Source organism: Podarcis cretensis, assembly GCF_951804945.1.
Source record: "Podarcis cretensis genome assembly, chromosome: 3".
Lineage (NCBI taxonomy): Eukaryota > Metazoa > Chordata > Lepidosauria > Squamata > Lacertidae > Podarcis > Podarcis cretensis.
The window spans coordinates 70,436,529-70,456,519 of record NC_137172.1 but is presented as its reverse complement, the minus strand read 5'-3'; the positions used below and the strand labels follow the sequence as shown (position 1 = coordinate 70,456,519).

The following is a 19,991-nucleotide window of genomic DNA, read 5'->3' as shown; positions in this document are numbered from 1 at the left end:
GGTGCGATCCTGGGCAGACGCGGAGGCCACAGTGGCAGCCGATACAGGCGCTGCCGGAAGATCCTCAATCAGAAGGAGCGATGAAGCTGGAGCCGGGTCTTCCACAAATGCTGGAAGAGGGCAACGGCTGAGGGCGTTGGCATGGCCCATCGATTTCCCGAGGCGATGGATGAGCCGGTAGTGGTAGGCAGCCAGGAAAACAGTCCATCGCAGCATGCGTGGCGAGAGGACCGGTGGAGTTGGACGATCACCAGCGAGGAGGTCCAGGAGTGGCTTGTGGTCAGTGATGAGGTCAAAAGTCCTGCCATAGAGGTATTCATGGAACCTCTTCACTCCAGCCACAAGTGCCAGTGCCTCCTTGTCGAGCTGGCTGTAATTCCGTTCCGTCGGAGATAGCGTCCTGGAAAAGTAGGCGAGCGGTGCTTCTCTTCCGTCTGGAAAACGGTGACTAAGGACAGCACCGATGCCAAAAGGTGAGGCGTCGCAGGCAAGGACCAGCGGCCTGGATTCACTGTACTGTACCAGCACACTGTCTGATGAAAGGAGAGCCTTGACCGCGTTGAAGGCCGCCGTCTCCCGATGACCCCAGGCCCAAGGCGTCTTTGTGCTAAGGAGTCGGTGAAGAGGCTCAGCCACTGTGGCTTTGTGGGGCAGGAACATGTTATAAAAGTTCAGCAGCCCCAGGAACGCCTGCAACTCCGTCTTGTTCTTTGGGGTGGGGGCCTGCTGGATAGCGCGGATCTTGGATGTGGTCGGGTGAAGGCCGGAGGCATCGATAAGATAGCCCAGGAACTCTACCTGTGGAACGGCGATCTGGCACTTTTCCCTCTTTACCTTGAGCCCAGCCTCTTGGAACCTGGTCAGCACGGCACGGAGGCGCTCGAACAGCTGCTGGTGTGAGTCTGCAGACAACAAGACGTCATCAAAATATGGTACCACGCCCGGAAGCCCTTGCAGGAGACGCTCCATAAGGCTTTGGAAGATGCCAGGAGCCACACTCACCCCGAACTGCAACCGGCGGCAACGGAATGCCCCCCGGTGGGTGACGATCGTCTGGGCTTCAGCAGTGGCATCATCGACGGGCAGTTGTTGATAGGCTTGGGCAAGGTCCAGCTTAGCGAAGACCTTACCCTCACCCAGGGAATGCAGCAGGTGTTGGACAACAGGAACCGGATAAGCATGCTGCTGAAGTGCCTTGTTGATCGTGCACTTGTAGTCAGCGCAGATTCTCACTGACCCATCTGGCTTGACAGGCGTGACGATGGGGGTTTCCCACTTGGCGTGGTCAACCGGCTCCAAAACTCCTTGGGCGATCAGTTTGTCCAGTTGTTTGTCCACCTTAGCCTTGAGAGCAAAGGGAACCCGGCGTGGCTTTAGCTTGATGGGGGCGACTTGTGGATCAAGGCTAAAGGAGATGGGCGTACCTGTATATTGCCCCAAGGTGCCGTCGAAAACCTCGGCAAAGTCTTTGACCAGACCCTCAGTCTCTGCGTTAGAGATGCAGTTGATGCCGGTGACTTCCAGGCCGAGGGCATCAAACCAGTCTAGCCCTAGGAGGCTTGGCCGCTGACCTTCGACCACCACCAACCGGAGCAGGCCCGAAAAATCCTTGAAGGCAATCCGGAACCGGCCAACGCCTACCACGGGAATGTCGTTTCCCTGGTAGTCTCTCAGGTGTACGCGGTGAGAGTCGAGTTGCCTATTGGACACTCTGGGTACCAGTCTTTTGATGGTGCTCCATGACATGATGGACAGGGCAGACCCGGTGTCGATCTCCATGTCACATGGAGCTCCTTCAATGAGCACCGTGACGTTCAGCTTGCGTCGCGTAGGCGAGTCGGTTTGGCCAATCGTGGTCCCAGACGGGCAGCGGCAGTTGGTGAGAGCGAAACAACTTTCCTTGGCAGACTGGAGTGAAGACTTGGACTTGCGAGACGATGAAGGGGGGGTGTCAGACGGAGCCGATCGGCAGACCTTAGCGATGTGGCCCCTTCTGGAACACTTCCTACAGATGGCGTCTCTGAATCGACACTTGGCACGGGAATGGTTGCCTCCGCAGCCGGCACATTCCGGTTGGCCCTTGGACTTCTGTTGGAACTTCCTGCACTCCCGCTTTGTCTGGTGCACGTCATCGTCTTCACTGGAGGATGCCCCATCACTGCTGGCCTCTTCATGATGCACTGGAACTGGCTTCCTAGCAAGACGCGGGCTGCTGGACTTGCGGATCTCCTGGGCGGAGCGTTCAGCAGCTTCTGAGGCCACAGCCTCCTCAATGGCTTTCTGTAGCGTGAGGTCTGGCTTGGCGAGGAGACGCCGTTGCAGATGGATGTCCCGGACCCCGCAGACGATTCGATCCATCAGGGCATCGTCTAAGTCTCGGAACTCACAGTGCATTGCAGCCTGTCGCAGGGCGGTGGTGTAGTTGTTGATTGACTCCCCCTCTGCCTGGTTCCGGTGGTAGAACGCATGGCGGGCAGCAATCTTGGACGGCTTTGGTGCGTAGTGGTTGCGGAGCTTCTCTTGGATCGTGTCCCACGGTGTTGCCTGGACTGCTTCAGGCGCAACCAATGCTCGGGCCGTCTCAAACACCTCAGGCCCACAGAGGCTGAGGAATAGGCCCCGCTTCCGATCCTTTGATACTGCTGTCAGCTCGTTGGCTTGGAGGTAGCAGTCGAACCGAGCGAGGTAGGAGTCCCATGATTCAGAGGCTGGCGCAAACGGCGGTAGAGGCACAAGTGAAGCCATGATTCCGATGCCGGCGTGAAGGGCGATGGATGGAACACAGTGCTCTTAGCCAGAACAGTCAGCTCTGAATTGGTTCTGTCCAGTGATTTTGCTCAGTGATTTCGCTCTGTGATTCAGCTCAGTGATTTAGCTCAGTTCAGAGGCTGGCCGCATCTGGCTGTGCTCTGATGTCCATCGATCCCACCTTCGTCGCCAGTGTTAAGTTGTGGGTTGACATAGCAGACGACACAGCGATTTCTCCAAGTAGCTCTTTATTTCGTAAGCTGGAATAGAACTAACTGCAAACAGCTCAGCCGGCCTGCTTTTATAGGCAGCCGGCTGTCAACATTGTAGCAACAACAGCCCAGCGTTTCCCGCCTAAAATAACTGACGTGGACCTGAGTGAAAACTATATACAGTATCCCCCTGCTGGCCCAGGGTGAAACTTCACTACATAACACTTCACATAGTACATAGTACAGTATTTTAAAAAGTATTTGCAGTGCTTTTTTCTGGGAAAAAAATGTCTAGGGGTACTCTCATTATCCTACTCATATTGAAATACCGCCCATCAATGAAGCCAAACTTAGATTCACAAAATGTTTAGGGGTATGCATCCCCCTGCATCCCCCCAGAAAGGGGGAAGGCCAGTGTGTCTGCTGGGTATTTGTACATAGTATGTCCCAGGAAGGAACACATTTAAATGGAAGAGACATGTCTGCAGTTGCCTGACCTGTGGTTGGCTGTGTGCCTCCAGACACCCGATTGGGAAAGACAGTGGTCATAACTCTATTCTGTATCCTTGGAAGTGGCCCAAGCCACATAGCTTTCTTCTGTGATTCACAACATTCTTGCAGATCTGCGCTTTCTGTTTATTTAAGCAATTTTCATAGGAACACAGAAATCTGCTAAATGAGGCTATTAATTTAGCTCTCCAGGTTTTCAGGCTGGTGCCTTTCCTAGCCCTACTGGGAGATGGCAGGACTAAGAATATAAGAAGAGCCCTGCCGAATCTGACCGAAGGCCCACCTAGTCCAGACATCCTGTTCTCAGTGACCCATCAGACACCTATGGGAAGCCCATAAGCAGGATATGAGTGTAGCAGCAATCACCAGCAACTGGCATTCAGAGGCATGCCACCACCAACACCAGAGCTGGTGCACAACCTCCTTGTACACTAGTAGTGCAGAAAGAGGGCGGTAAATTGCAGTTCCACCCCATGTGGAATTCCGCCCAGCTGATATGTAGAAGGTCTCATCACTTGGCCATTAAACAGGCATAACAGATGGAGTTTTCTTCTCCTAAGGCAGGCATGGGGAACCTTTTCAATGAGTGCATTTGACCAACAGCTGTGCCTTTTAACCATTGCACAGTAGGCCACATTCCAGTTATGCAACAGGCAGAGGTTTCTACACAGAGGCAGAGGTTTCTACACAGACACCCTCTTTCCAGACAAGCAAGAGGCATCACAGTTGAAAGACACATCCCAGCCAGGTACTTGACCAGAGTGCAGAGCAGAGCTGGGGAAGAGGAGTGATCTGGGCAGAGTCCCAGATAGGACCAAGAAAGAGACTCCTGCCTAGCTGAAACCTGGAGGGCTGTTGCCAGTCAGTGCTGACCTAGATGAACCAACGGTCTGACTCAATATAAGGCAGCTTCCTTTGTAATAATGGTAACAATAATATGTACACAGAAGGTTTGGAAGATATGTGGAAGCATTCAAATACACCCAGAGTGGGCTTACTAAGCTAGAAACCCCAAATTCCCGTTCCAGGAAGTTAGTAAGCAAAAGGCAACAGATAGACAGCATGGATTTTAGAAAAGATGACGAGGTCACTGGAAAGTAAACACTGATTTCAATAGGATACTATACCATGCTTGACTTCCATGAGACACATACCTTTACCCATTACAGAGTGGGGAGCCCCGATGAACTTTCCAGGTAGTGTAAAGGACCAAAGAGACACTCTCATAGCTGTGGGACACACCATATTTACACACCGTTTTCAAAGACTGTGCTGTACATTTTGTTTCCTGCCTCCATGTGATAATTTGTACAAACAGATGCTCACCGTGGATTGATTTAATGGGTGCTAATTGTACATATAGCACCCCAGATGCTTAGAAAACCACCCTAGTTCCATTATGTTAATAATGGAATTGTGCAACATGACCCTTTGTATAATGGAAAACACTTGGATTCCCATTCTGTAGAGAACCAGGCATGCCTAAGCCCACTGTAACCAACAATCTAATAGTTTAGGATTGTTGCCTAGGAATTCAAAGCACTCTAGAGGTTTAAAAAAGAAATATTTAAACCCATGCAAAAAAGTGTCAACATCACACTCTGCTCACATTCACATTTTCCATAGGGAGGAAAGGAAACTAGGTAGGGCAGGGTTGGACCTGGCACACAGCACAGATGGAACACAGAATGCAATTCTATCCAGCGCATTGCTGACAATTTACGGGATCCCAGGCCCAGCCAGCTGTACTTATGGCAATCCACTATAGCCTGTGTCTAACATCATATAAATTATCAGAGAATAGATGGTTCCTCTGGATGATGAGTGTTAAAGTAAAATAAATATAATTTTGTCCAGGAGGTAATGTTACCTCTGGAACACCTCAGGACTTCATGGCCACCATCACAACCATACAGCTGTCCTAAGATGTCATTGGCCTGATGTGTGATGTGGCACCCTGGTTTTCTTGACTAGGCAGGAATAAATGTGATCTGAAAGTGGAGGATATTAACATCAGTCCCTTGTCATGGTCAAATCACCTCCTGTTGAATTTTAGGCTTTCAGCAGTTTCCCCCGCTCTGCAGAAGCAGGAGACCTATTAAGGTGGGCCACTCTCAGAGGCTAATGGATTCAACTGGTTTCCAGATGGCTCTGGGGGATATTTCAGCTAATATGACTGGCACTTCTGCTGAAACTCTGGCCAATGTGTGGAATATACAATCCAGGCCCTGAAACCAATTTTCTAGATCCATTTCAATTGGGGTTCTGAGAATGTAGAATATATTGCTGCAAATATATATATATATATGAAATATAGGAAAATAAAAAGGAACCATCCTAGGAACCAATAACGCATCATAAGTTACAGCACAAAGGGAACTTCATAAGCAACTTAGTAGTTTCCACTATCTAGGAACATATGATGTTCAGACTATTCAACACTCCTTTCATCACTCTCTGAAAAGCGGCAACATTCCTGTCATCAATGATGGGATTTTCTATTCAGCCACACCTATTTATTATCTGTATAGCAACTAATGCAAATGTGGCAAGAACAGAAAGGAATTGGGCATTAATTTATCTGCAGATTATATTTTGTGCTGCCTTATTTTGTTCCAGTTGCATCTTATTGAACAAAAAGGAAGGAATGCCAATACATTGTTGATAAGCAATTGTTTAAAGTGCTATGCCCAGTTTTTATGGTGAGTATTTAAGTTGCATATGGGAAATTAAAATCAATAGCTGAGCAATGAGGCATGCAGGTTGGAGAGATGTGAGTGGAAATGGAGTATTGGCATTAAGCAGTACTAACAGGGCTTAAAATTTACGGTTGAATTTGGTTTTCTTTCTTTTGGAATCAGAAAAACAAGTTGGCACATTTTCAGCCCCTTTATTTATCATTTGGTATTTAAGACAAATATATAGGGACTGTATAAACAACCCCAGCTTTTTATTAAAAATGCCACAATTTGTTTTTCCATTCTTGAACCTGGGAACTTCTGCACGTGAAGCAGGTGCTCTGCTACTGAGCTATGGCCCCAACTGCTGCATCCAGTGGGGCTTACTCCTTGTAGGATTCAGTATTAAAATATGCTTTAGCTCCATATCTGACAACACTTACACTGGCCAGTGCATCTGACCACCTTTACAGAGCTGCTTGAGTAGAAACCATCTGGTGTGGTGATTGTGGAAACTATTCCATTTCCCCTAGAGAAACAGTTGTGGAGTCTGGGCAGTAGGATCAATGGGTTTATAGGCTAATCCAGTTTAGCAAATCCTGTGAAATGCTACATTCATGGGTGCGTGTGTGTGTGTGTGTGTGTGAATAATAAAAGAAACCTCTTCTGAATATCACTGAGGAGACCACTAGTGATCGACCCATTGAAGAGTCAAACAATTAAAATGCAGAGGTTTCAGGATGCATGTAACCAAACAGCCTACATATTAAGAATGAGCAGAAAAGGCAAAAGCAAACAAAATGGAATAAGTGGAGGGTGGGGTGAAGTGGGTGCAGGAAGGAGACAATCCCTCCATAAGCCACTGCCACACAAACAATATACATATCCCCAAAGATGCATACTAAAGAGAAAGGCACAATACTTTTCTTCCATTGCAGACTGTCCTTGAGCCCAGCTCCCCATGGGGTGACTTAGAAGCTTTTGAAAGGGAGTTTTTAAAAAAATGAACGGGAAATAGGTTTCATTTGAATATCTATTTAAAAAACTGTATTGAAGTCAGTTTATAGACAGCCCCATAAAGCTGTCTGTCAAACGGCGACCCAATCTGGGTGAGAAATCTGTTCAATTAAAAAGGAAAGATCACTCCAGATGGAATTGGCTGGATGAACGGCCAGCTACTCAGAGATCGGATTCTCTCTTCAAAGGGGAGATACCAGGAGTGCAACAAAAATGTATAAAAATGCAAGTGCCAACAATTTCTGGGTTATTTTGTTTGGGTTTTGTCTGAAGTCATGACAGGTTTCTCAGCCACCTGAGCCTCATTATTCTCAGGAGAAGGAATGGCCCTCAACACACCAGCCTCTACAAAAAAGAGGCCTGACTGGCTAATTTGATATTTCTCCACCATTAATATTAATCTTTTCACTCAAGTGACACCAAATGCGACCTGTCAGATTTACCTCCCCTGCTGCTTTCTGTTTTGGTTTGAGAAAGTCAGGCTGAAATGGCAGCTTTAGCTGATGCAATTCGCAGATCATTGCCATTCGGAAGCAGCTTTTGTGTAATGAGATTGGAAACTCAGACCATCTAGCCTTAGCCTCTGCAGAGCGCTACTGATTTCCTAGAGAACCTGAGTTGGTATCAGCCTTCAGTTGGTTTTTGTGTCAGCCAATTCTATAAGAATACAAATTTAAAAGGTAATGAAATGGGATTCAAAATTTAAAGGACAGTAAAATGAGTGGCACATTTTCATCTCCCAAGATGGAGCCAGAATGAAACCATTCCAGTATGAATTCATTATCCAAAATGAAGTTGTCACACAAGTCAGTAGAGAACTGCATCTGGATTGCGAAACCAAAGACTAATATGAGGAGACATTCAGCATGTCTGGTCTTCCAGTTGCTTTTGGACATTCCCCGACCACCTACCTTGTTGTCTGAGACTGATGGGATAACATGTGGATAGTCACAAGTCCCTCATCTCAGGCTTAGGAAACACACCTGTCAGGAAGCCCAACCAAGAGGTTGTTGTCTCAGAAAAACAACAGGGACAACTGGACAAGATACAACTAAGTCAAGTGCCACCTAGTGACTAAATTATATAATGACAGACACCCTGATTACAAATAGATTTCTGTACATATAGCTGTTCAGGATGCATGACAGCAGAAAGTAGCTTTTCATATGGGCCTTGACAGGTGTCTACAAGAACATACAATATTTTGCAACTGATCAGGCAGGACTGTTACAGGAACCCAATGCATGCTTCCTCAGAAGTAAGGCTTTGCCTAAGGCAGCTTCCTACCTAATTATAGTAATCTGATTAGGATTGCAGCTCTACAGAATGACCCCATTTAGTTGAGTATGGTTGCATTACCTGGGAGTAAGCCCATGGAACTCAGTGGGGCTTCTGAGAAGACATATATAGGACTGCACTGTAAGGCAAGCCAGCACCTATTTGGATACAAAGCAGGATTTACTTTGAAGTAAACATTTATAGGAGGATTAACACGGCCAGTTCCACTAGGATGCAAGATATATTTCTATATTCAACTGACGTAGCTTAAGGGGAAAGCTCTTGGCTGTTGCAGCTGGAGAAAAAAATACTGACATTGCTAGGTAACTAAAAGTGATACATCTCTGGTGCTTTCTATGAACACATGCTCACCACGCACAGATATTTTTTTTTGTGTGTGTAGCATTTCGATATTTATCTAGTGTAAATCTGATACACACACACAATATTACATTCTTACTAAACATTGCTTCATATTGCTTAAAAACCCCCAATCCTGAATCAACAATTCAAGGAGGCGAATGTGTGTTTCCTGTACATATAGTACATGCTAAAACCAGTGAAGGGCAAAACTAAAATGAAAGAGAATGACTGAATCGCCAGGAGTAATAGGAGAATATCAAGGCTTGGGAAGATGACATAAGGCAGGAAGGCAGGAAAAGGTTGTGCGGTTACTACCCGCATGCAAATCAACCCCTTTGTCAATGTCTGCAGCACATCTCTTTGAAGGATGAGTCACTGATTGAGTCATAGGTAAAGATACTTAATTGATTTGATAAGGGTGAGTGGGTGGGAAATGGAACTGGGGGATTATCTTTATATTCTGTACAGTTTATGACTAGCTAGCAAAGAGTTCCAGCTCCAGGTGAGTCATTTGCTGCAGAGAAGCAGACTGAATTCAACATTCAGACTAAAAAAATAATAATCTAAGAACAATAATGGGGATTTGCAAAATTATAAAATTGCCAATTTTGAAAAAAAAAATGCCAAGAAAGAGAGAGATTTGGAGCTGTATAAGCTTTATCTAAAGTCCTTCTGCAATATTTTGGCATGAAGAAGTCATATGCACACGGGGGGGGGGGCAGGAGAAGGCGAGGGAAAGAAATATTTATCAGGGGTGTGTGACTGCAAATTGATGAACTGGGGTCTTGATTCTGAATTTCAACACGTAACAGGAATGTTGAAAGCACTGCTGGAATAACCATGAAATAGGATAGCCCTTGAAGTAGTTCTGTGGCAAAATCTGAAGTTATATTACAATTGAAAGTAGTTGACTTGTATTATAGCAGGATATATGAAATATACATTTATGGAATTTAAGGCAGCAATATACATACCTAGGAATGAGTCACACTGAATTAAGTGTGGCTTACTTCCAACTAGATATGTATAGGATCACACTGTAAGTTTACATATGAAAAAGCTACATTGAATTCCAAATAATACCCTAAAGATGCAGCAACTATGAAGTAAATTAAGCAATCTTTCATCCTTAACTATGGACTTAAGAGCTTTGATTTCAGCTAGTACTGGATACATTAATATAGTTAATGATTAGATTAATCAAAGATAGCTTTAATTGCAGATTAATACTTGCCATTAATTGCATGTTGGAACAGAAAACAAAGAAAACTCAGTTTTTCTGAGAGGCATGCCATGCGTACATGTCACAGAGGCCCTGGAACCTGCATCAAATTTGACTTTTAAACAATTCCCTCTCCCAGTTTGTCTGTTCAAAAATGAGGTGTTATTCCCTACCCGCTCCCAATGGCAAAATTAGGGCTTTTCTATTAATAATTTGAAGAACAACAGGCTACTGAAATAGACAATGCTCAGCTGAGGTAAATGTACAACGTATACCCAAATATTCCACAGGACAAAAGGGTCTTGAACTTCTTGCTTCTCATTCTATTGTGATATGGAATAAATAATATTTCCTATGACATTGAAGCAATTTTGATTCCCAGTCTATTGCGATACCAAGTGAAGAATATTATTTATTTCAAAATTGAGAAAGAAAATCTTAAAGAGGAGCAGTTGGATTTTATTTGTCAGGCTGTAAATTATTGGCCAAGGTTGCAGGTTTGATCTCCGTAAGGGACAGCTGAATATTCCTACATTGCAGGGGGTTGAAACAGATCATCCTCAGAGTCCCGTCCAACTATATGATTCTATGATTCATATACTTGGGGCTGGTTCATACCAATACAGTGGGTATATGTATTGGATTTGAATGGATTTTCATGGAGTTTGACGGGACCCCCAAGGGAGCTTCCCTTAACTTGCTTTTCCCCAAAAAATATTTTATTGGTTTTTTCACAAACATAAATAAAACTTGATCTTTTACAATCATCATATTATATCATCTTATTTACACTGCGTGAGTTCACGGGTTCGCGTCTCCGCCTCTCCATATGCAGCTGCTGGGTGACCTTGGGCTTGTTGGAATTCTGCCTGGGTCAGAGGAATGTGCCACAGCGTAGGCACCGGCAGATATTCCTTGGCGACCTCCCGGCTGCTACTCCCGGCAGATAAGCTGGCGAGGTCTCGGCGATTCTTCTCAGGCTGTGAGAAAAACACACCGTTCCTTCTCTCTCCCCTTTGGTGTCCCCCAGGGAGGGGAAAGAAGCAGACAGAAATCTATTTACATCTTTTATTTCTGTCTTTCACTTCAGTACAGAGAAAACATGTCTGCACTCAACAGCAGTAAGAATAAACTCCACCCATGTACTTCCAGTACAGGTCATATGACACACACACTGAGCTAACATCCGGTGCTCAGTAAGGAGAATGGACTGCCCCTTTGTTTCCATGGCAACAGTCACAAACATCCTGTTTGGCTTTCCAGCCACAAGCAGCTGACTGAGCTGCTAGAGCCTTTGCTTGCTGCTGCATTGCTGCTTTAGAATAACAGGGCTAGTCATACTTCTCTGAAGTCTCTCAGCCCCACTCACCTCACAGAGTGTTTGTTGTGGGGGAGGAAGGGAAAGGAGAATGTTAACCACTTTGAGACTCCTTCGGGTAGTGATAAAGCGGGATATCAAATCCAAACTAGTCCTCCTCCTCCTCTTCTTCTTCTTCTTCTTCTTCTTCTTCTTCTTCTTCTTCTTCCTTCCCTGCTTCGGTTTTATTAGTTTATATCTTCTCTCCCTTAACTTGCTGATACTTCTTCCTTGGGTGCAGATGGTGTTGTTTTAGCTACATAAGGATCAGCACCCAGAGAACTGAGTTTGTTGTTGTTTTGAGTTGCTGCCACAATGGATAGAGCAGCCTGTGAAGCCAACATCAAAAATCAAAGACAAGCTTTCTGCATGCAAGTGATTTCTCTTGATCGGAACCTAATGGGTTAATAACTGCATGTTGAAAAACCTTGAGGTGGCTAGAATGCTGGGCAGCTGCAGACATGCTCCACCAGAGGCATTAAAACTTAGTACTTCCTTAAGATGCACAATAGACGATGCACACTATAAATCAACCTGCACTTATTATGTCAGCTCAGGTTTGATTCTGCTTTTCAGTTTGTATTGGGGAAAACCGAGATCTATCTGGAAGAAGACTATTTACTAACCTCCTGCCAGAGGCACTAAGGAGATACAGTAGTTATGAAAAGAAGTGATTTTGCTTTCGCTTGGGTGAACATCAGCACAATGGTATGCTGCTTGCTAAAGGCTTTTAGTTTAAAAATACCTAAAGCAAAAATGGTAGAAAAGTGAGTGGTCTAGAAAGGGTCAATTTAACACAAAGGGCCTTTCTCCAGAAATGTAGAGATTAACATCATGTCAGAAGCAAAGTTCAAATATATTACTGTTGCTTGAATGGTGCTTTGGCTGCAGTTTCCTTCTCTGAGTCACAATTTCCAGCAACTTTATCAAACTACATTTCCCAGGATTCTTTGGGGGAAGCCATGTGCTATAATGTGCATTGTATGTTACATATTTTTGTAAGTTACATATTTTTGTTAGAAGATTAACTATTTCACAATTCCTACCCACAACTCTTGGATGAATGCCATTGAGGTCTGGTGATTTGTCAGTTTTTATTTCATCAATAAGGCCTAGAACTTTGTCACAACTATTTCCTTCAATTCCTCACTCTCTCCTAGAGTTAATTCAGGCTCAGGAATCGGCCCTATATCTTCTGCTGTGAAGATAAAGGGAAATAATTAATTCAGCTTCTCTGCAATCTTCTTTTCCTCTGTTTGCAGATCTTTGATTCCTGTGTCACCAAGGTCCAACTGCCTCCCTAGACAGTCTCTTGCTACTAAGGCATTTAAATATGTTGCTGATGGTGGCCGTTATGCTGTTAGCAATGTGCACCTCAAATTCCTTTTTAGCATACTTTCTTGTCTGTGTGCATTTTCCTTTGCAAAGTTTGTGTTCCTTTTTGTTCTCATTAGTTTGAAAGAAGTGTCTGTGAACCTGGGAGTTTTGAGGATGTTCAGAAACTGAACTAAATCTCAGAGTGTCGCCTGCAGTAGCTTCTCTGACCCTCTTGTTAACCACAGTGGCATCCCCCTGGCCCCAGTGGTACATTCCCTGATCTTCCATATGTACTCCAGTTGAGCTTGGAATATTGTATTTTTAAAGCATTTTGGAAAGATTAGACCCTCTTGACTTTGCCTTTTGACTTCCTTTTTACCAATCCCTTTATTCTGGGGAAGGGAAACTGTATTTTTAGCAATACCTTTCACCAGTTTGAAGTTGAATGTGATGACCATCTTGCATGTTCTTGGCAATTGGCATTTTACATATATATTTAATTTAATAGCACTGTGCTCACTGTTCTCAATTGTTTCAGTAGCACTTACAACTCACACCACATTCTGGGCACCACGTACAAGCTCAGAGATCTAGCTTGAATGGCCTGTGGTTTCTCTTTTGGGCTTCTACAGGTCTTTGTATCACTTGTACTGTTTGCAATAGGATAGCTGCCTGGGAAGAGCTTTTTCAGTGCCCTTCCTGCATTTCAACGTTTTTTTCATCCTCCTTCTCCTCCAGTCTTGGGGAGTGGGAATTCATCAAGGTCCACAGTGACGTGAATACAAGGAGAACTGAAAGTGATCCGATGTTGGAGAAAGTGCCTCAGATTTACTTGCCTCAGCACTTTCTGCTCCTCCAGCACGAAGGATCTTCTTACATAGGCAGAAGCAAAATAAATGTCATTCAATGACACTTTCTCCTTGGACAAAGCAGACAAAGGGAGGCAGGGTGAGGGAATCCTTTTTTTCTTTCCTTTCCTAAGCGGCTTTACTTGAAGGAATCCAAGTTCAGCTAATTAGTATGCTTGATTAGAAGGCAAGGACCAGGACCCTTTCCAGAACTTACACAAGGAATCGTCGTATACTTGCCCATAGGAAGCTACCATATGCATTGTTCCATGTAACTCAGTACTGCCTACAATGAATGGCAGCATCAGTCCAAGTTTTTAGATGGGGGACATTTTCATCCAATCCCAATGCCGGGGATTATACCTGGGACCTTTTGCACATGCTCTACCTCTGAGCCACGTCCCTTCTATCTAGTCCAGTATTGTCTACAGACAGCTAGCAGCTGCTTTCAAGGTGAGGGTCTTACCCAGAAGCCTGTGTGAGGTGAGTGGTGGTGGGGACAGCAGGACTGGGGAAGGAAATGGCAGGAGAAATGGTGGCTGCCTTCTCTTCTGCTGCAACGGCAGAATTGAAAGCATATGAATGTTCTTTGGCTTGCAACCTTGTCTCCAGAGGAGACGAAATAAAATATGCAGGCAGCTATGCATGCATTAACTGCATTATTAACACAGTTGCCTGCCTCTATTAAGCTAGAGAGACAAGAATAAATATCCAGATGATGACTGAAGACATCCTTTGCCAACCTGGTGCCATCGAGATGTTTTGGAGTTGACATGCCAGCTGGGACAGATGGAAGTTGTAGTGTAAAAATCAGGGAGGCTGGCAAAGGCTGATCTGTGAATTCTTAGTGAAGGGTACTGGAAGTTATTTCCCCCTCGAAGCCAAGTGGGATGCTGCATGAGCGCCCTGCGGTTGCCAATTTTTCAACTGGCTCCATTTGGTGTGCCTTTCACCACTGATTTGCAGACCTTAGCAGGTGGAGCAATGCTCCATGCTGTGAAAAGGCTTCAACTACTGGCTCCTGCTTATCAAATGACTCTTAAGAAGTCATCCCTGCTGGGCAGGGCCCTAGCTCAGTGGTGAAGCACCCGCTTTGCATGCTGAATGTCCCAGGTTCATTTCCTCAGGCTGAGAATGCTGCCTGTGTGGAACCCCAAAGAACCACAGAATTGGAAGGGACTCCAAGGGTCAGGCCAGTCAGTGTAGACAACACTGAGCTAGACAGACTGGTGTTCTGACTTGTTATAATGACTACATCCTAAAGGCTCCCTCCCCCCCCCCCCCGCATAGTGGCAGCAAAACAAAGGCAACAGTGCCTTCTTCCTTCCAAGGGTGGTGAACCTCAGGCCTGGTAGTGGTCCGTTGCTGGGTTGCCAGGCATCCTTGAACTGTGACAGCGCCTCTTGCCTTTCCTGGATGGGAATGGAGAGGATCTCTGTGTTCAGAAACCTCAGGCTTGCATGCGGCTGGAATGTGGCCTATTTGTACAAAAGTAAGAATCATACCAAGGGACATGGGTGGTGCTGTGGGTTAAACCACAGAACCTAGGACTTGCCGATCAGAAGGTCGGCAGTTCGAATCCCTGCAACGGGGTGAGCTCCCATTGCTCGGTCCCTGCTCCTGCCAACCTAGCAGTTCGAAAGCACGTCAAAGTGCAAGTAGATAAATAGGTACCGCTCCGGCGGGAAGGTAAATGGCGTTTCCGTGCGCTGCCCTGGTTCGCCAGAAGCGGCTTAGTCATGCTGTCCACATGAGCCGGAAGCTGTCTGTGGACAAACGCCGGCTCCCTCGGCCAATAAAGCAAGATGAGCGCCGCAACCCTAGCGTCGGTCACGACTGGACCTAATGGTCAAGGGTCCCTTTACCTTTACCTTTAATAATCACATCCAGTTGTTTCACCCACTTTCTGCCTCTCGCCCTGCCCACCGCTGCCACGCAACCCCTGCTAAAAACATTTTTGTTTGGATAAACCTAACCAGATATGTAGAATGTTGGCATGTGCTTTTATCTTATCAATGACTTTAATTATTTTTGAATGTTTTAAAATAGCTGCTTTTAACTCTTTTTTTTACTGATAATTTTATCGTTCTATTCTTTTTGTATACCGTTTTGAGGTTTGTAAAAAGCGGTATATAAATTTTATGATATAACTTTTTTAAAATATGATTTTTTATTTATTTCCTGCCTTTCACCCAAAGGTCCCAGGGTGAGTTACAGCATTAAAACCCAATATTAAAAGCAAACTTTTAAAACAACTTTCTTTAAAAATGTGCAAATTGTTTTCTTTCTTTTTTGCACAGCAAAATGTTCCAGCTAGAAAATGCTTGAAAATGTTCAAGTGATACTTGTGAGCATGCTCAAAATGATATCCAGCTTGGACCAACAGCAGAAAACAGTGGGGGGCGGGCGGGGTCTGCCTCACCTGTCTGGCTTGTGGACTACCTGATGAGCCACTGTAGGGAGCAGGATGCTGCACTAGGAAGCCTGTTGGGATGGTCCAACAGGGATCCTCTTATGCTGTTAGGTATACAGGTTGAGCATATGTCGTAACAAAAACAGCAGTACCCCGATCACAAAGCAGATAAGCAAAAGTAAATCAGCAGTTGTTTTTAAAATTCTGCCTAGCAATTATTCCGAGCAAGTGAACCGATCCACGAGAGAAAAAGAAATAAAAGTGTTTTTTTTTAAAAAAAAAATTACAGCTTGAATACTAACAGAGAAACCTTTCCATGGGATACTCTCAAAGGCTGCAGAAACCAGCTGAAAAAATGCAGAGGAAGACTTTAAATGTTGGAGAGTGCCCTCTGGTGGCTGACACATGCAACTTCTTAAAACAATATTGTTTCCAAACCCCAACCATACCCCAAATAAGCATCTGTAAACGCGGGGGAAGGCGAGTGAGAGCAAACCTCTTGGCCCAAGGCAATATTATGCTCACCAGGTGCTCTGAAAGTCCTCTCTGCAGTGTTTGAGCTCTGATTCTAGTTTCATACATTAAAGTCACCCTTTTGATGTCGCAGTTCTCAAGGGATGAAAAAGCATGGGTAATGCAAAGGTATGCCATTTCCATCATCGCCGCCACCACAGCCCCAAATTGAGAGAATATTTGCATCTAGCAACATCTGACCAGGTATACTTTCCACTCATACTAAATCACTTTCAAGTACTGTTATTTCAGTGAACAAATAAATGAGGTTATATAGAAACACTTTTTCTTGGCCAGGGGCAGGGGGGACTTTGTAAGATCAAAAGATGTCCTTACCAACAGAGCCTGAAAGCAGGATAACTACCCTTGTAAACTCTGGCCTAGTTCACTGCATCCAATTCATTTGTTTTAAAATTATTCATTCATCGAAGTGATAAGCACTCACAGGTGCAAATGCAAAGCCAGTTTACGGCGGGGAGTGCACAGGAAAGGTCAGTGGGAAAACTGCTGGAGGGCGAGGCTTTCATTGATAAAATAAATGCGGATGTGTTCCTACACAAGGTTCTGTCAAGGATTAATAATTATGATTCCAATGAGATCTCTCCCCCCTCCCCCATTCTCAAGCATAACAGAAAGCAATCTGTTCTCAGAATAGACAAAACAGGAAATATCAGTATCTAGCAGATAAAGAGCATATCATTTATTATTGATGAAATTTGTGGTTCAATTGCAACAAATACTGAGCATTTAATATCAAGTTTTCCGTCAATAAATGCATCCCCTATGATATGCAATACTACTTGCCATCACTTGGGAGACCCAACTGATGCTTTATTTATTCAGTAAGAATTCCAGCTTTGCCTTTCAGTGTGACCTACTGCGTTCTCTACTCACAGACAACCCATGCACATTAATGGATCTTCTGCTGACGCAGTGCTGCAAGGATCAGACCAGTGTAATACATGAATTTATTTCTCAATCAAGAAGAGAACAGTCTTTGATAAGTGCAGTGCAGTCCTACGTCTCTCTGTTAAGAAGCATCCCCTCCCCGCTTAATTCAATGAGACTTACTCATAGGTAAGCGTGTATAGGATTTCAGCCAGAATGGTACAAAACTACAAGGGAAAAAAGACCAAAGCCTAGGGGATAAAAAGAAAGCACAGGCAAATGATGTCATTCATTAAGTCTCTTGACTAAAGCCTTGACTGTGACTTCACTCTTGAGCTGTTCCATACACACATCCAAGCAACTGGACTAAAGGATACACATGATGCTTAAGAAAACTGTGAAATCTCTTCCTTTGTTTAAAACAGCATAGCAAAATCACAGCTGTATTTCTAACAGCAAAAGCCCTCTGATATAAGGAAAGCTGTTAAGAGCGTGGCTTTCAGTTCCATTCTGGAGGCGTGATTTTGTCTTTTATGGCAAGTACAACTAAGAGAAATAATCTGAAATGATCTAGAACGAGATTGTCTTTTACTAAAGGTCACACCAGTCTTGTCCATCAATGCACTTCTGTTACAAGCACATTGTCCCTGGTTCTCAGCATGAACTCTACATAGCTTTGGATACAGGAGGAATACAGAGACCCACCTGTGTGGAATGTGCTCTAGTGCATTCATTGTGCGGAGAAGGGGAAAATGTTCTGCTTATGTCAGTGTCCTGCAGAGACTGGAGAACTGCTGGTGCTGCTGCCGTCACTGGGCACCAAAACCAGGGCACAGATTGTGCACCAAAGCCAGAGTCAGCCACTAAGGAGCCAGCTATTTGTTTCACAACAAAGCACTGCAAGTAAGTAGTAGTTGAGGGCTGGGTAGAGATTAGATCAGAAATCAACACCAACACATACAGTAACTTGAAGACACGCTGCGAAGTTCAGTAACCCCCAGATTCAGGACATCAACCAAGTGTGGGCTGTGGACCTCATTACACTTGGTTTCTGTTACCCTAAAGGTGGAAAAGTACCAAATTATCTCCTAGGCGAGATCCACATTGCAGCCCCTGCATTTGCAAGGCAGGGTTGCCTTGGGGATTTTTGCAAATGCAATTGTTGCTCACCATGGAGCACATTGATAATTCGAGTCCATACTACCTGCCACTGGGAAGCACAATAAAAAGTGGGATGATCTGTGTGGCATTTGAGATGTCTTTTTAAACATTATGTACTCAGGGTTTATAGACTGCTTGATTGTAAAAGCAACAGCAACTTCTAAGTAGGTTACCAAAATATATCCTCTGCCATCACTGATTCTCCACCTCCCACTGTGTGTTACATAGCCTGTTTCTTTCCTTATGCCTAATTCTCTTTCCCATGCCATACCCTGGCAGGGAGAGCCATTCACTGTGTATCCATCCATTCAAGGCAGCGGCAAGCACAGAATGAATCAAAAGGAGGCAAGGAGCAATACCAGTCTTAAAAAACACCAGCCCTGAACGTGGATCAGCCCCTAAAGTTCAAAAAATAATCTACAGTGGTGCCCCGCAAGACGAACGCCTCGGAAGACAAAAAACTCGCTAGACGAAGGAGTTTTTCGTTTTCTTAGCCGCTTCGCAAGACGCATCTCCCTATGGGCTTGCTTCGCAAAACGAAGCTTACCCCGCAAGCTCCGGGGATAGCGGGGAAGCGCAGCGCGTCTTCCCCTCTGTCCCCAGACCCCTTTTGAACCAAGGGGCGGCAACGGGGAGAAGCGATCTTCTCCCCTCCGCTCCTTGCTTCAAAAGAGGGGACAGAGGGGAAGGTGCGCGCGCCTTCCCCTCTGTCCCCGGAGATTGCGGGGCAGGCAACGGGGAGAAGCAATCTTCTCCCCGCCGCCCCTTGCTTTAAACAGGTCCGGGGACAGAGGGGAAGGCGCGCGGCGCTTCCCCTCTGTCCCCAGACGGTCTCCATAGGAACGCATTGATTGATTTTCAATGCATTCCTATGGGAAACCGTGCTTCGCAAGATGAAAAACTCGCAAGAAGAAAAAACTTGCGGAACGAATTAATTTCGTCTTGCGAGGCACCACTGTATCCCAATCTTATAAACTGGAACACAGAAGAAGCTGGATTTTCAACCAACCAGCCAATCAATATCCAATGCATATGGTACCTTAGGAAACAAATTCAGCACCTTAAAGCAGCCTTCCCAACCTGGTGCTCTGAAGAGGCTTTGAACTACAACTTCCATCTAGCTGATGGAAGCAGTACAACATAGCTATGCCAGTCACATTAAATCACCACCGTATTTTAAAGACAGGGATAAACTCCACTGGTAGGATTCCCAGCCTAAATAAGGACACACTTTCTCTGCACCTTGTGCTATTGGTTACTTATTAGTTTTCCACACTAATAGTGGAAGCACATGCACGATAAATGAGAAGCAAATCACGTCTGAGAGGTAACATGATTTATGCAATTGGCATTTAGCTATAGATCCATGGTACTGCTCAACAATACTTTAATTCCTTCAAATATGGACCAGTTGGCTAGCAGTACATAAGCCAACAATTATGGCTGCGAAAGGACAATTTCAATGG

The 19,991-nt window shown here is 45.0% G+C and overlaps 1 protein-coding gene across 2 annotated transcripts in view; it reads right to left on the bottom strand.

Moving 5' to 3' along the window:
* The window catches only part of CEP85L (centrosomal protein 85L), a 125,207-nt gene extending 117,064 nt beyond the window's left edge, over window positions 1-8,143 (bottom strand). For both annotated transcript variants that reach the window (XM_079970748.1, XM_079970749.1), the window contains exon 1: window positions 8,077-8,143. In XM_079970748.1, the coding sequence (XP_079826874.1) occupies window positions 8,077-8,105 (29 nt within the window). In that variant the 5' untranslated portion in view covers window positions 8,106-8,143. The remainder of the gene's footprint in view (window positions 1-8,076) is intronic.
* Between the last annotated feature and the right edge of the window lie 11,848 nt (window positions 8,144-19,991).